Below are 17253 nucleotides of genomic sequence, written 5' to 3' on the forward strand. Positions count from 1 at the left end.
ATAGTAGATTTTTTCTGAACTATGAAAATGTGATCAAAAATAGATAAACTACAATGGGCTTAACAGCAGGACAACAGCTTCTTTTTTGGAATTACATAGTACTTAAGTGTAATTCTGGAATTCTTTGGAAATACATTTGAAATGCTCTCTGAATTCCAAATAATGAAGATGTAGTTAAAAGTAGTTGTGCTGAGATGCTATTATTCAAAAGGTGGCTGTTTTAATTTCGAGAAACTAAACACTGTTAGAATTAATTTTAGAATTACGTAGTTGCTTCACTGTAATTTCTAGAATTCTTAGAAAGACATTCAAAATTCTTGAAAATTTTACACGTAGTACTGAAATATAGATTTTTTCTGAACTATGAAAATATAGTGAAAAATAGGTGCACTACAATGAGATTAACACCAGGACAACAGCGATTTTTTTTTTAATTACATAGTTCTTAAGTGTAATTCTGGAATTCTTTGGAAATACATTTGAAATGCTCTCTGAATTCCAAATAATGAAGATGTAGTTAAAAGTAGTTGTGCTGAGATGCTATTATTCAAAAGGTGGCTGTTTTAATTTCGAGAGACTAAACACTGTTAGATTTAATTTTGGAATTACGTAGTTGCTTCACTGTAATTTCTAGAATTCTTAGAAAGACATTCAAAATTCTTGAAAATTTTACACGTAGTACTGAAATATAGATTTTTTCTGAACTATGAAAATATAGTGAAAAATAGGTGCACTACAATGAGATTAACACCAGGACAACAGCGATTTTTTTTTTAATTACATAGTTCTTAAGTGTAATTCTGGAATTCTTTGGAAATACATTTGAAATGCTCTCTGAATTCCAAATAATGAAGATGTAGTTAAAAGTAGTTGTGCTGAGATGCTATTATTCAAAAGGTGGCTGTTTTAATTTCGAGAGACTAAACACTGTTAGATTTAATTTTGGAATTACGGAGTTGCTTCACTGTAATTTCTGGAATTCTTGGAAATACACTAAAAATTCTTGAAAATTTTACACGTAGTACTGAAATATAGTAGATATTTTCTGAAATGAAATTGTAGCCAAAAAAAGGTGCACTACAATGAGATTAACAGCAGGATGGCAGCGATTCTTTTTTTTTTAAATTACGTAGTTATTGACTGTATTTTTCATTGTGGGGGATTGGGGGGGGGGAGGGGTTGGACCGCAAAGCAGGAATTTTTTTGGCACCACACTTATTTTTAATGAGTGCAGTGAAGACACATTTAATTAATTTGTAATGCTATAAAAGGGTAGTTATTTAAACACAATGAAATCTCGTTTATTAATGCTTTTTCAAATCAGACATGTGTAAAACTTTGACTACTCCATAAACACGTGTAATTGTTATTTTTATTGTTTGTAAATTCATAGTTTTGTTATTTTTCTGGATGTTTTTACTTAAGTTATTATATTATCCACACTTCATATTTCGCAAGACAACATAACGCTGAAATCTGAGGAAAGCTCGATCGCCTTGATCAGAGCGATCACTCTCTTAACAGTGACCTATTATTTTACTCCCGATACAATCTTTGGTTTTTGTTCATATTTCAATTTGCCGCCAAAAAATAACAAAATTGATGACATTATTCTATTTTTTTTTTTTAATATCGCTTAAAAATTAAAACAAAATTTGTAAAAATAAATAAAAATAACCATTAACTAAAATGTTTTCGCCCCGCAATAAAAAATGCGACCTATGGCGTAATTACTGTTACAATTTGGATCTTAAACCGGAGGACAATTCTAAAGTTTTACGTATCTCTGTTACGAGGAAATAATTTCTTAATAAAAGAAAACGCTTTGTCAATGCGGCAAATGCGATTCGGTTCAACAACAGCCATCATTAAGGTGTTAAATGAGAAAGATAAATTCTGTTCAGTGTCCTGTTGAACACAAAGGATGTAAAATTAAAACATAGTAAAATAAAAGACTTATATTATAACACAGACATAAAAAATAAAATTTATTATTATTATTAGATCAATGATAAAAATTACAAATCATATTAATAAAATAAAATTAATTTGGTGCACATAGGCTATCGTTCATGGCTATCGCGGCTATAATTCAAACAGTTAGTAATAAAAGTTGCCCTCTTACGTTAATTCCTGAATCTTACTGTCACATTTTTCGTTCCTAATAGTTGCTTATTATTTACTGCTAGCATTTAATACACCAATAAGGTAGTGACAATTTTGTGCACTTAGTAAGCATCTTTTTATTAACGAAATGATCTGTGGCTATATTTTTCTCATTGGATACCTCAACTGGCCTTCGATCACATTCTAAAACATCAACAAAAAAAATTGTTTGTTAGAACTATTTTAATGACCATCGTTTAAACCATAAAATATTACAATGTTATTTAACAAAAAAAAAAAACACTTCCATGTTAGTTAAGTATAAAGAATCACATATACAAATGCAATAAATTCTTTTGACATATTTTATTTGAATCACAACGTCTGGCAGGTGTTAATATTTAAGCGAATGTAATTGTTGTAATCAAATTTTGTATTGTGTCCCCACTTTTCCCGGTTGGTGCGTTAATGTGGGCCGAGCACATGCGATCCATCCCTGCACCAGAGAAGCATTCAATAAAATCACCAGCGGTACCTGCATTTAGTTATTAAGCTGCCCAATCTAGACGAGTAAACTCTATCGCGGTACCATCAAAGGAATTCTTCTCACATACAAGTGCGTGTTTAAATCTAGAGTGGTGGTGTCTAAAGTGTCACAGCTTTCCAAAAGCAAACTGAAAAATGATTACGGAAATCGGTAAGTCAGTACCAACGATAAACAACGGCATTCAATTTTTAAGATTTCGGCGCGAATACATTTATGGTTTATATTTGATCGGGTACTATTGTTATTCTCTCAATGTCACAGCCGATTCTCATTTTGTCAACGCACAGAGAAAGTTACACAAAAAGTCTATTGGTATGCTACGAAGAAATGATCGGCAATAACTTACATCACATTTACATAAGATTACTGTTTAGTTCAAGGTACATGACTTTTTCTTCTTCAACAGAGACCTTCAATTTGACGCCGATCCAGAAATTTTATTCTGGATCCAGCATCTTCATCACTGGAGGTACGGGGTTCCTAGGTACTATTCTCATCGAGAAGCTACTTCGATGCTGCAGCGATCTGTCTACAATTTACATTCTTGCACGTAATAAGAAAGGGAAAAACCTACAGAGTCGCATCGATGATTTGTTCGAAGGTCCTGTTTTCGATAGACTCAAAAGAGAATTTCCCAAGTTCCGGCATAAGGTCGTTGGAATCGGAGGTGACTGCAGTTTACCCAACTTAGGAATCAACTTACAAGATCGACAAATGCTTATCAATGAGGTAAGAATGTCGAAATTTTATCACAAATTTAACAGTCATATGAATTTTATTGGAATTAGAAGGTAATTACTAATTACAATAGTTAGCCACATATTTGTATTTTTTGTCGAGAGAAAGAGAGGTCGTATTTAGAATTCGCGTGAAAGAAAAAAATATTCTACTTTTTTCGTGTTCGAGCCTAAATAGTACACCGTCATATGCAACTTTCTTCTTGTCGTTGAGTATTACCGGAACCAGCAACGAAACAACTTTCTTCGCTTTTTTTAGTAGATGAAAATGTTTGTCTAGTAATTATAAATCATTTCAAGATTTTTATGCACTTCACTTTCATTACTCCAATAAATACAAATTAAGTTAAAAGTGTCAGCATAAATAAACATGCGGCACTCCATTCAAAGTTCAAACAATGCCACTTCCTGCGAATTAAAAGGAATCGTTAATTTAGAATCAATTAATACTACAGAATCCGTTCCATGCGTTAAAAGATGAAATACCTTAAAATTCTCGAATATGTTAACGGAAGGATATAAAGGACACTCGATTCCAAGAAACAAAATATTTATTCGTTTTGTGGGTACAGGTCTTGAATGTGTTAATATTTACAAGAGAACACTACGCTTTTGTTAAAATTCATTACACATTCTAAAATTTACTTTTCATATTTATTATAAATTTAACGATCACGTTCGTTTTTAATGATGTGCGAACATTCAACTCGAATTAAGAGAAGAAGAAAAAACGCCCTACAAAAAATCACTTCGGTAACATCATGTTGTAATTATTTACATACTTGATATTGGGATTAAAAGCAGTCATTTAAAAATTAGTGAAACTCACAAAAATGTTAATAAATTTTCTAATCGATGCTTTTTTACGTTGTTTATGTATTTGTTACGTTATTAACTGCAGCTACGATTTCACCTGGTTTTTTATGGAACAGTTTTTGTTGCATTTTTAAATTGCACTCTCTACTCTGACGCTACTAGTGTTTGCTAATGAATTTCCAGTTGTAGGATTTTATATATCAGGCGAGCAACATAATTTCTAATCGAATCATCCTTAGAAAAGATTTAGCATGTCGGTGATTAAACCATAGTAATAAATGTCAAAAAAAAAACAAATGGGTAAGCAAAAATTCTGCGTCATTACCTGTCTTACATATCCAATACTTCTAGAGTTCTCTTGCAAAAATAAGCATAGTCAACGATGTTGTTGACAAATTCTTTCCGGAATTCATCCAAGCCTCTTGAATAAAGTACTCCCACACACCGTTTACCTTCCGTTCATTTTGAAAATACGACTCAATCATAAACACTTACGGCTGTATGAAAAATTGAATAAATACGTAGATACGCGAATAATTTAAAGAGAAAATATTTCACTACAGTCTTCAGATTTTGTATTTTTACTTCCCGAGCGTAAAGTGGGATTTAAAAGCTTGCTGTTGACGTTGAAACTCCCATTGCAGTTGCTGCTACCGCTGACGTTGCTTTTAGAGCTGAAAATTGTTATTTATAAACTCCGTTGCCAAGTTGCCGTTGATAGTAACTTTGATGTTCAATTTTTGCCGTATTTAAAGAGGTTGTAGAAGAAAAGTGGAGGATTTAGTTGATTACTACAAAAATTTACCATTTGAGACGTGTTTTGTCTTGTTGCCGAAATAAGTCTACACATATTAAGAAAAAAAGGCAAAATCTACCCCTGCCCACCCGCCCTATCTCAATTGTGACGATTTTTTTTTATTCGTCGTGAGCAAAGAAGGCGGAGCAAAATCCTTATTTTTCTACGAGAAATTAAAAACAAGTTTTTGAGTATTGTGTTGTTCAAAGAATACTACGTATATTAAGAAACAAATAAAGTCAAAGATTAGGCCCCACCTATACCCGCCCCGATCTCAATTCTCAATTGTGATGAATTTTTCATTCGTTGTCAGATCGAGGGGCGGGGCTTAATTGCAAGATCCATATTTGTCTACAAGAATTTACCATTTTAAATATGTTTTAAGTTTCTTGTAATGAAAAAATGGCTATATTAAGAATAGAAAAAGGCAAAATATAAGCTCCGCCCACCCGTCCTATCTCGTTTGTTATTATTTTTTTTAATTGTGGAGATTTTTTTTAGAAATGCAAAATTCTTAATATTTCTCTACAAGAAACTACCATGCAACACATTCGTTTGAGTATCGTGCTATTGAAAGAATACTATGTATATTAAGAAAAAATTAAAGCCAAAGATTAAGCCCCACCCGTGCCTGCCCTGATCTAAATAGTAATGAAGTTTTCATTAACTGGCAGATCTAGGGGCGGAGCCTAATTGCAAAATCCATATTTTCCTACAAAAATTTACCATTTCAACGAGTTTTAAGTTTCTAAGAATAAAAAAAAATCATCACGATGGAGATGGGGTGGGTGTATATATTGCCTTTTTTTTCTTAACATATGTAGTATTCTTTGAACAACACGATATTCAAAAACATGTTTTTAATTTCTTCTAAAGAAATAAATATTTTGCAGTATCTCCACCCCATTGGTTCACGCCGAATAAAAAAAATCATCACAATTGAGATAGGGCGGGTGGGCGGGCTTACGTTTTGCCTGTTTGAAAATGTGTAGACTTCTTTTTACAACATGAAACTTAAAACATGTTTAAAATGAAAAATTTGCATAAGGAAATATCGATTTTGCAATTAGACTCCGCCCCATAGTTGTAAAATCCCTAAATTTCCTTGCAAAAATGTTCCATTATAACCATGTTCAAAATTTCTTGTTGTGAAAAGATGGCTATGTATATTAAGAAAAAAGAGGCAAAATATAAGCCCCGCCCACCCGCCCTATCTCAATTCTGATGACTTTTTTATTCGTCGTAAGCCGAGGGGCGATACTTAATTGTAAGATTATTATTTTTCTGGGATAAATTCCCATGTGAAATATGTTTTTAAGTAATCATGTAATTCAAAGAAAACTAAATGTATTAATTAAAAAACAAAAGCAAAAGACAAGCCCCACCCATCTGTCTCGATCTCAGTCGTGATGAATTTTTCATTCGTTGTCAGACCGAGGGGCGGAGAGTAACTGCAAAATCGATATATCTCTGTACAAATTTACGATTTTAAACATATTTTAAGCTTCTGACTATACATAATAAGAAAAATGGCAAAATGTAAGCCTCGCCCAGCCGTTCTATCTCAATTGTGATGATTTTTTTTATTCGTCGTGAGCCAAAAGTGCGGAGCTTAATTGTAAAATCTTTATTTCTCTACAAGAAATAAAAAAAATGTTTTTGAGTATCCTGTTGTTCTAAGAATACTATGTATGTAAAAACAAGCCAAAAATTAAGCCCCACATAGATGGAAATAGATCCATCCCAAGCTCGATTGTGATAAATTTTTCATTCGTTGTCAGACCGAGGGGCTAGGCTCCGCAAAATCGATACTTTCCTACAAAAATTTACCATTTGACACATGTTTTACCTTTCTTGTTGTGAAAAGAAGACTGCACATATTAAGAAAAAAGGGCAAAAAGTAAGCCCTTGTAGTTCTAATATCTAGTCTGTTTTTTAGACAAATAGCAATAAATCTTGTTGATTTAAACGTTGAGAACTATGTTTAACAATGCATAAGTACTGACAGAAAGCTACAGTGTAGAAAATGATGGCAGCTATTTAAAATATGAGGGTTTCGGTGAACAGGTGATTAAATGGCTTAATATTAGTGGACCTCATTATCTCTATCAGAATTTGATTTTCGTGGAATTAGTGCTGTCAACCAAAAATGTCCCCCCTACTTTAGGGGATTTTCCTTCAAGTTGACAGCACTGCACACTACCGCAATTTGATTGGTTGAAAATCCAACGTCAACGACAACCTAAGGCGAAAGATAAAAGTTGGTCATCTCGAACGTCAACCCAACGGCGTGCCAACTTTCAACGGCAACCTCAACGTCAACGGATGATATAAACGACGCATACCTTCGCTGCGTATTTATCTTACAACAGCAATGGTCAATGGTGAACAGCAACATCAGCGACAGGTTTATAAATCGATCTTAAACGAAGGAAGTATTTATTGTAATGGAGTCCGTCGCCCGACTCTCTACTTTTACGTTTTCTCGACCTTTCATGACACTTGCAGTACGAAGAAATAGGTCTCCCGTTTCCGTCTGTCTGTCTGTCTTTTTTTTTAATATTATATCTTCTCGGGGCTCCCAATTGTCTTTGTTTAAGAAGGTGAAACCTTCTTTTTTTCTATTACTGTGACTAATACCTTCTATATTGTTTTTACTCCATAGAGGTTATCAGGAAAATGTAAAATTCCGCAAAATCAAATTTTATAATTTCTCAGAGAAACAGATTTGTTGGAGTGTACTTCAGAAGTGAGAGAAGTTCTGTTGAAATAACTTTCGACCAATTTTTTGAATTGTCTTTTCGATTTTCCAATTTTTCGAAGTTTGGATTTTCTAATTTTTCAATGTTTGGATTTTCCCCTTTTTAGATTTTCCAGTTTTTCGACATTTTAGTTTTGCGATTTTTCAATTTGTCAAATTTTCGAAGCTAGTCTAAAAAAAAATGTTTGAATTGTAGGTGCACCACGAACATATTTTATAAAACGGTTTTCTCCTCCAATCTCGAGTTTTTGTTTCATTTGGTCCTTTAAGTGATTGTAGTAGAGTCGTTGTCGACTGTGCGGTCCAGTAAAACTCGAATTGATTTAAAGCGAGAGTTATCTTTAATATTAGTACGATTTCTTTTTATTTAAAAATGAACTCGTGGACGCCAAATGTCTTTTTTTAATGTGAAACCTTCTCGGGGGCCCCAACTGTCTTTTTGAAAAATGTAAAACCTTCTCGGGGGCGCCAAATGACTTCTGTTAGGTATGTGAAACCTTCTCGGGGGCGCCAAAGGTTTTTTTTTTTAATGTGAAACCTTCTGGGGGGTCCCAACTGTCTTTTTTGAAAATGTAAAATCGTCTCGGGGGCCCCAACTGTTTTTTTTTTAAGAATGTGAAACCTTCTTGGGGGCCTTAAATGTCTTTTTTTTAATAATGTGAAACCTTGTCTGGGGTCTGAATTGTGCTTTTTTAAAGAAGGCAAAACCTTCTCGAAAGCCCCAAGTGTCCTTTTTTAAAAATATTAAAACTTCTCGGGGCTCCCAACTGTCTTTTTTCAAGAAGGTGATACCTCCTTTTTTTCTATTACACTGTGATTAGTACCTTCTATATTGTTTTTACTCCATAGAGGTTATCACAAAAACTAAAATTCCGCAAAATCAAATGTTATAATTTTTCAGAGAAGCAGTATTTGTTGGACTGTACTTCAGAAGCGAGGGAAGTTCTGTCGAAATAACTTTCGACAAATTTTTTTACATTGTAGAAATGATAAAGGTTCACGTTAATACAATTTCAACCCTTATTATTATTATTATCATAGAGAGACTTAAACGAGACAAATCAACGTAAACAACCTAACAAAGGGAAAAATTTGGTATTGAAAATTTATATAATGAAGAAAGAATTGCCAAAAAATGTCGAAAAGTGCCATTTAAATTTGATCAAAATTTTCATCACGTACATTTAAAAATCAAAATCTCATCTTCTATTTATGAAAATTTCGAAACACGGATTCCACCACTCATTTCAGCTTCCAGAATTCTAGACACTACCCAAGAAACATTATCAATTTTTTTGTAGGAAATGTGATAGAGTAAAATCAAATTTTGACAAAAATATTACTTACACTGTATCTCATTTGCGACAAGAAAAGTCGAGAAAAAGTTACATAGTATCCAGAGTTTTGTAAGCTAAAAACAGTGGCGAACACCGCATTCCGAAATTTCCATAAATAACTGAGAAATTGATATTTAAAGATATGTGATGAAAAATTTCACCAAAATGTTAAAAAGAAGATGATGATAAAATGTAAAAAAATGCTCTTGCCTTATACACCGCAGGTTATATTTAAAATCTTACAATAAGTATGTTAATAATGGAGATATTCCATTCTGAAAACGTGTTGAAAATCCCAAGCGCGGGACTCCTCTTAAGGTTATGAATATCATCAACAAACTGTTACTAACTAATTAATTAACCATTGAGACCTTGATAACTTTACTGAATATTTATAGGTATCAATCTTATAAATTATTTTTTTCTGAGGCGACTGTAATAACTAATAATCACTAATTGAAGACATGCTGCTGGAAAATTGCTGCATTTCAGTTGCCAAAAATTCTGCTGATTTTGACAAGACAACACAATTTAGGCTTTAAATAAAACAAAATATGGCAACTTTTCTTGACTACAAGTGGAAGAAATTGGAAAATTGTTCCATAATTTTGTAGTGTATTTTCACAACAATCATGAATTTGTTCTCCATGGGTGTTTTCCAAGCCCATTTTTTTTTCCGGAATGTAAATCTATCTAAAAGTAAATCTTACCAGTTGTACTTTAATTTTGAAAAGACGACTATCCTCTAGCTAGTACGTTTAAGTATCAAGAGTTTTAGTTAATTTCACTTGCTAGTATTTTTATTCTAACTACTGTTTATTTGTTGTACAAATCTGAATCGTCGTTATCATTTACTAATTCTGATTCTGAATCATCAAATTCTTTCAATAAATTTGCTAAAACTACATAGGAGATTGAATTGAAACTTTGCAAAATTCGTATACCAACGAATCTCCTACCAATAGCTGCAATCACTAATGGGTATTAAATAAGGGTTTTACAATCGAATAAACTTTGGCGATTACTATGTCTGATTGATATTAGTATCTTTTCCTTTTGGTTTTGATCATTGGCGTAAGATTATTTGTTCTATTAACTACGTGGTCAATATTATTCATTTGTGTTTAATCAATAAACGACGTTTATTCTAAATCAACTGTTTATTTTACCAGCAAGAAATTTTTAGCAAGGCTAAATTCACAAAGGCAAGAAAAAGACAGCTTAGTGAAATGCATTTATTTGTAAAACAAACTTCCCGTTAATATTAATTGATTCATTATTTACGTTATAAAAATTTATAAATTGTCTATATTATAATAAAAAATTATAAAAGTGTAAGTTGTAACTGAGCCGATATCAATACACAAACAGGGAACAGGTGTTTCCAAATCTTGAACCGTGATTCTGCAATAGCACAAAGCTCATCAAATTTAGTAGATGAAGAACAAATATTTGTCTATAAAATAGTGATAAGTAAGTTTAACATTAGCGATTTTAAGTTGGATATCAATATTATGACAGCGGCTCAGTTATAGTTTTTTTTTTTTTAGTTCTAACTTTATATTTTCCTGTTTTATGTAAGCATGCATAACCATAAAAATTCAATATTTGTTTGTCAGAATTACTTTTTGGAATATTGTAGACAGTCATATTGTATATTTGATGTACCTTCGTTTAAAATATACACACCAAAAACAGGGTTTTGGAATTTCGACATATGAATCAAACGCTATAAGAAATTATATAAAGAAAATTGCCAGAAGCGCTCGCACAAATCAAACTATATTGATGGAGCCAGGTGAAGTTCCTCAAGAATTAAAATTGGCATCTGTCAGTTCCACTTTATAAAGTGAATCTTAATATGAAGATAACAATTCTAGGCATATTTCGGTTTTAAATCTGTTCAGCATGTTTATAAATAAATTGTTTGAAAGAAAGTTGTATTATTTTCAAAGTAATGAGTAATTGTAATGAAATTATTTTTGTGAGTAATTCAATTGCTTTAGAATTACTTCCGCAATTACTTTTAACTCAAAAGTATCGTTTTGTTTTTCTGTACGAATCGTTTACCTGATCTGTTGGAATTATTGTATAGTGGTCCAACTCTGACTTCGTTTTATGGCACTGCAATCTCAATTACTGCAAGTATTATGAACTCTATTGAAAATGTAAATAGCCGTGCCATAAATCATCTTAAAGGTTTACGGGCGCATACGGCCCTGTGTAGTGCAGACAGTTGGTCCCCTGATGGTTTTTGATCCCTGGATTACTTGTGGCAGTGGCCTATTGTGGAACACTTAACTCCTTCACAATAGGATGCAGTCGTAAAAACGAACCAGCATTTGCAGCACTATACCTGGTTCGTCGCCACAAAGAGAAGATTAACCCAATTTGTTAGGAAACTATAATACATAATCTCTTCAAATATCGTTTTAACGACTTTGATATATTTTTCTGTGAATTGCATTTTGCATTTCTCTGAATAATAAGACTGGGATTTGGTTGATATTCATGGAACTCTGTTATTAGTTAAACTAAAATCTATAAATGTCATTTTATGAGTTTGAAATTTGCTTTAAAACTTTACTTAACAAGAAAAAAGAAAAATAACTTTGGCAAATGTTTTGTGTAATTTGTAAAACCCAATTTTTTCCAGTGGTGGATTTGAGAAGTTTTTTACAAAATATAATCTCTTTCCACATGTGTTGATGCACGCGTCACAAACCTAAACACAAATTCTCGACTTGACATAAAGTTACATGAATAAGATAAAAAAAAAAATGGTCGAAGGTTATTTCGTCAAAAGTTCCCACACCCCTAAAGTACGACAATACAACAAATCCGGATGTTTCGAAAAATTATAACATTTAATTTTGGAAAGTTTATTTTTTTTATGATAACCCTTATAAGTTAAAATAAAAACATGTATGTAATGTTATAGTAATGGTAAAGAAGCGTGCTACGCGTATGTTTCAAATGAGTTTTTAAATAACAAATTTCTGTGATAACCTTATCAACATTTTTTAAAACACGTATATCAATAGATGCACTGTAATACTACTAATAGAAGTATTGTATTCCCAAATTTTCGTGAGTCGTTCTTGGTTTAATCAATAACATACACTGCTTCATTCATTAATTTATTTGAGCCACCTTGTATAAGTAATTCTAAAAAGTATGAGTGCATTGATAGACCAAAATATTTTGCATACTTCAGAGAGGACTTATTCGACACAATTTTTAGGTGACGTTGTAAATTTTTTTTATAACCTTAAAACGTTTGCAAGATTTCAAAGCATTCGGTTTTGTAATTGCAAAATTTTCATTTTTTTTCCAAAAATCTGTATATCCATAGTGAAAACTCAACACGGAAAAATGCAGGAGCATCTCATTTTATACCATTAAAAACAAATTTACCGTTGTAAATTTTGGAAATGACGTCATCCCATTGATGGTGGGGATGACTATCCAAATTTTGGTTAGCGTTTTAGCATTCCTAATATACGTACAAAATTTGACAGCAATCGGTCCAGTAGTTTCGGAGATTATCTATTTAATAAAAATGGATACAGACGGTAAACAAAAGACAACAAACAGATGGAAACGGGAGACCTACTTTTTCGTAGACGCAGCGCTAAACATATCATTTCATAAAAAACATACGGATTCAATTCCAAGCAGGACTCAGTTACAAAGTATAAATACTGCTTGTCCAATATCTATTATACATATTACATTGTTCTTTGAGGTAATTTGACCTAATTCATTCAACAATACCGTATCTTAAAACTATTACACGACCTAGGTTCACAAAACATCTGCAAACTAATGTTCAAAGGTAAAAAACTTCACCTTTCCATCTGCTTACACCTATGTATAATTGCATACTTGTGTTTAAACGTCGGGTAGCTAAACGGCCTACAAATGCTCCTTTCTATATAATGATAATACAACGCACTGCAAAATGCCAACTGTTGTTAAACCCAGAACAAGCTTCGATAAAAATCTCTACTATTATATGGAGATCAAACTTCATAATAGACTTCCAAACATATTCACGTCAGTTAAATTTGTTAATTAAGAAATAATGGATACAGCACTACAATTTACAGTTAATGCCGTGTACTTTTGTTTTCATTTGTGCCATTTAATTCTATATAGCACGTAATAAATAATACACTTACATCTGTTTTTTTTTTTCAGGTTTCAATCATATTTCATGCGGCGGCGACTGTCCGATTCGACGAAAAACTCAAAATGGCCACGGCCATCAACATCCGTGGCCCCCATGAAATCTTAAAATTGGCCCGTGAAATGCCTCACTTAAAATCACTAATCCACGTATCAACGGCATTTTCCAATGTGCCTAACAAAATTATAGAGGAGCGGTTTTATCCCAGTCCTGTCGATGGTAATAAGCTGCTGCTCTTGACTGAAACCATGTCTGACAATATTTTGGAACACATTACACCAACGTGAGAGCTAATTTACTGATTTGTAACTAAAATAAGTCAGACAATTTTTAGAATTTTAGATAAGTGGCCAAACACATACACTTATACTAAAGCAGTTGCAGAAGACCTTGTGCGGCAAGAAGCCCAAAACATGCCAGTTGGAGTTTTTAGACCGTCAATAGGTAAGTCTTAATAAAATGTAAAGAAAAGTGTACTTAACTAAAGCAACTGTTACTTAGTTATATCCACGTACCAAGAACCAATAGAAGCTTGGATTAATAACCTTTATGGACCAACAGGAGTTTGTGCTGGAGCCGGAAGTGGCGTATTGAGAACATTACATGCAGACAGCAAAGCTAACGCAAACGTTGTACCTGTAGACATGTGTGTTAATTCTCTAATTGCGCTAGCTTGGGACGTGAATAACGAATTTGAAAAAGCAAAAACTGACAACACCAAGTACGAAATTCCAGTTTATCATTATGAATCTAGCAACGATCAACCTCTGAATTGGGGAAAATTTATGGAAATGTGCCAAACACACGGGGTCCAAAAGCCAAGTATAAAAGCTGTTTGGTATTACTGTTTTGATCTCTACAGCAACTACTTCGTTTATCTTTTGGTTACTATTCTTCTTCATTACTTGCCGGCGATCCTAGTGGACGGCGCCTTGCTCTGCATGGGGAAGTCACCCAAGTAAGATACCATTTCCTTTTCAAAGAGTCTTCATTGTATTATAGTTGGAGATAAATGTCGACAATTGCTTTAGCAAAAGCGTGCAATTAACAAACAGTAGTCGTTTCTCACTTGTATGAAATTTTATACTTATTATCTGTGAAAATTAAATATTAATTCATGTTTGCTCATCACTTGTTTAAAAGGCGAACTGTAATTAATACTAATAAAGTATCGTATTAAATACAATACAGTCTTTAAAAGGCTAAACATATCATTTCAGAGAAGACATACGGATTTAATTCCAAGGATAACTCGACTACAAATTATATTGCTCGCTCGATATTTTTGGATAGTCAGCGAAAATAACATTTGTTATTTTTCTGTTCACACTTCATTATCCAATTTTACTATGTACAATTCCAAACAAAAAAAAATAATGGAAATACTTCTATGATTCCACACAAAAACCTGTGCACCAAATTCCGTCGCCACTGAGGCACAACAAATACCGCAAGCTAGTCAGAGCGTGTTTTTCAGTTAAGATTTGTTTAATTATTTTACTACAGTTATAAAGAAATTAGATTATCCTGCCTAAGATGAGTTCTTTTTGAAGGCATCCTCTATCAACATTTTAATTATAAAACAGAAACAATACCCCATTTACTTTTTTTACGCCATATTTATTTATTTATGTAATAATAAAATAGCACCGTCAACTTCCTAGAAAGCATAAAATAAGTACATTAAATTGTTTAACGTTTTGTGATCACTAAATCAATATTAAATGTCTTAGCAGAAATTTAAAAAAGTCCGTTGTGTATTTTCTTATGTAAACGTGAACTCTGGTTAAGCAAACTTTATTTTATATTCGATAAACCCCACAAGTAAATTCAAAACGTAACTGTATCCTCAAATCACTGATAACGAAGCTAGTCAACTTTTATTTAATATTTTTTTGAGATAAATAAAACTCGGAATAAAATACACAACCCAAGCCTAAATAGGCACAAATGTATAACATTCATTATTTTGTTTCAGGATGCTGCGTATTTACAAAAAAATACATAAATTTACCAGCGTGATTTCGTATTTCACAACGCAAGACTGGATCTTTAAATCTCAGCGAATTCGCCGCATGCTCGAAAAAATGACCGACGAAGATCAGCAGATATTTTTCTGCAATCTGAAAAAACTGGACTGGCATAAGTTTTTTGAGTCCTACTTGTTAGGAATAAGGGTGTATTTAATACAAGATCCTCTGGATACACTTAAAGACGCTCAAGTCAGGTGGAAGAAACTGTATTGGTTACACATGAGTGTTAAAGTTTTAGTAGGATATTTGTTGCTCAGATTCTTTTTGTGGATTATTTCTGCAATATTTATTTCTTAGCGGTAAGCAACGACAATGTTTACTTAGTTTTGTTGAGTTATTAGTGATATTATTTTAATTAATGAACATACACCTACTTTGTATAGATGGATATAGTACAATGTGTAAATTAAATTAAGTATTTATAAACAAAAACGAATAAAATTAACAAAAAATTACGTGCTGTTTTATTATCAAATGTCCTTCTTTGAACGTGTTTATCAAAGGACAAATAACGTCAAGTGTTAATGGAATGTGCAAACTTAACAAACGAAGCAGGATAACAGTAAACGCCGGTACTAAATCTAGCGTTTGAAGCAAGTTCATTTGTAAATGTACAGTTCACAATGATACAGTTCAAGTTGTTTATATTGTTTCACTTATTATTGATATCCACAGCTGTGAATCAGCACTCCATTAAAAAAAGATCTTTACTGTTTCCTCGTGCCACTGTTTTGCAAGTAAGTGTATGTTTTTATGTGTACTAGTGTTACACTTGAACTTTTTCCAGTTTACTTATGGCATATCGGCACCTGCGATCCTTCCCTCTAGATCTATTAATTTAAGTTTATGTGTACAAGCAAATTACGACCTGCCCAACAACCTCACGAATCTCATTCAACCGAAAATTGTTCAAGCAAAGGCCAACAACAACAATTTTGATTTGAGCAGAGAAGCGTTTTATAAATACATAGTTGGCTTTCTGAACAGGTATAAAATACTTCTTATGTTAACACTTAAAGATGTGTATGTTTAAAGCTTTGGTTTAAACGGCGAACAATGTCTCTACCGTTTAATCTGTGAAATATCGGAACATCCCATGCATTTGGAACACAGGGAAAATCTTTTAGAGACGATTGTTCATTTCGTCTTTACGTAAGTTTTCTTAATTTATGAGTTCAGTTTTTTAACTGCAATCTAAACTTTAGGCCTTCTCTAGAACTGTCATTTAACTCGTCTGAACTTTTCACCAGCAAATTGCTTGAAGCTGAAATCTTGGGTAGACATAACGGAGAATGCGGCAAAAATTATTCACGGTGTTTTATATCCCTCGCTGATTTATTCACTGCCAAATATATTATTTAACAAATCCATGTTTTTGTTTTTCTGTATCTAAATCCAAAAGATCTATTTTTATTTTATTATTTCCAAAACAGTGTGATTTTGGTATTAAATATCACAAAGATATTAGAATTGGAAATATCTATAAAAAATATACAGGCTGGTCCACGAGTAATAAAGAGCCTGAATAAATTTGAAACGCAACCCAAAATACATTTTCACCATTATCTTCCAATTTAAAGTTTTTGTCAAAACTTCTAACAAGCGTTAAGGTTACTATGTTTAATGATCCAATTGTAATTATAATAATATCCAAGATGGTGGTGAAAATGTATTTTGGGTTGCCTTTCAAATTTATTCAGGCTCTTTATTACTAGTGGGCCATTCTGTACTTGTATGCATCCTGATCTTAAAATAAGGAAACAGAAGAAATTATAAATCCTATTACAATCAAAATGAAAGAAAACTCGAATGAATTGCGATCGATCCGATTTGATCAATATTCCTTTATGAATTACTGATAATCTTTTAAATTTTCTTAGATTTCCTAACGACTGACTTTAGTCTAAACATGATATTGTCCTCAACAG

General features: G+C 32.5%; 2 protein-coding genes across 2 annotated transcripts; both read left to right on the top strand.

The window, feature by feature from the left end:
• Positions 1–2577: 2577 nt before the first annotated feature.
• Positions 2578–15780, top strand: LOC135138808 (fatty acyl-CoA reductase wat-like). The gene is made up of 6 exons (XM_064068829.1): positions 2578–2803; positions 3060–3382; positions 13304–13575; positions 13627–13736; positions 13794–14250; positions 15271–15780. The coding sequence occupies exons 1-6, from the start codon at positions 2788–2790 to the stop codon at positions 15620–15622; spliced, it is 1530 nt and encodes a 509-aa protein (XP_063924899.1). The 5' UTR covers positions 2578–2787; the 3' UTR covers positions 15623–15780.
• Positions 15781–15887: 107 nt separating this feature from the next.
• Positions 15888–16695, top strand: LOC135138934 (uncharacterized). Its single transcript, XM_064068981.1, has 4 exons — positions 15888–16062; positions 16113–16312; positions 16361–16477; positions 16531–16695. The coding sequence occupies exons 1-4, from the start codon at positions 15949–15951 to the stop codon at positions 16685–16687; spliced, it is 588 nt and encodes a 195-aa protein (XP_063925051.1). The 5' UTR covers positions 15888–15948; the 3' UTR covers positions 16688–16695.
• Positions 16696–17253: the final 558 nt, after the last annotated feature.

The sequence above is a fragment of the Zophobas morio genome, unplaced genomic scaffold (assembly GCF_036711695.1).
Source record: "Zophobas morio isolate AGI-343-1 ecotype UQ-CSIRO unplaced genomic scaffold, CSIRO_AGI_Zmor_V1 ptg000030l, whole genome shotgun sequence".
Lineage (NCBI taxonomy): Eukaryota > Metazoa > Arthropoda > Insecta > Coleoptera > Tenebrionidae > Zophobas > Zophobas morio.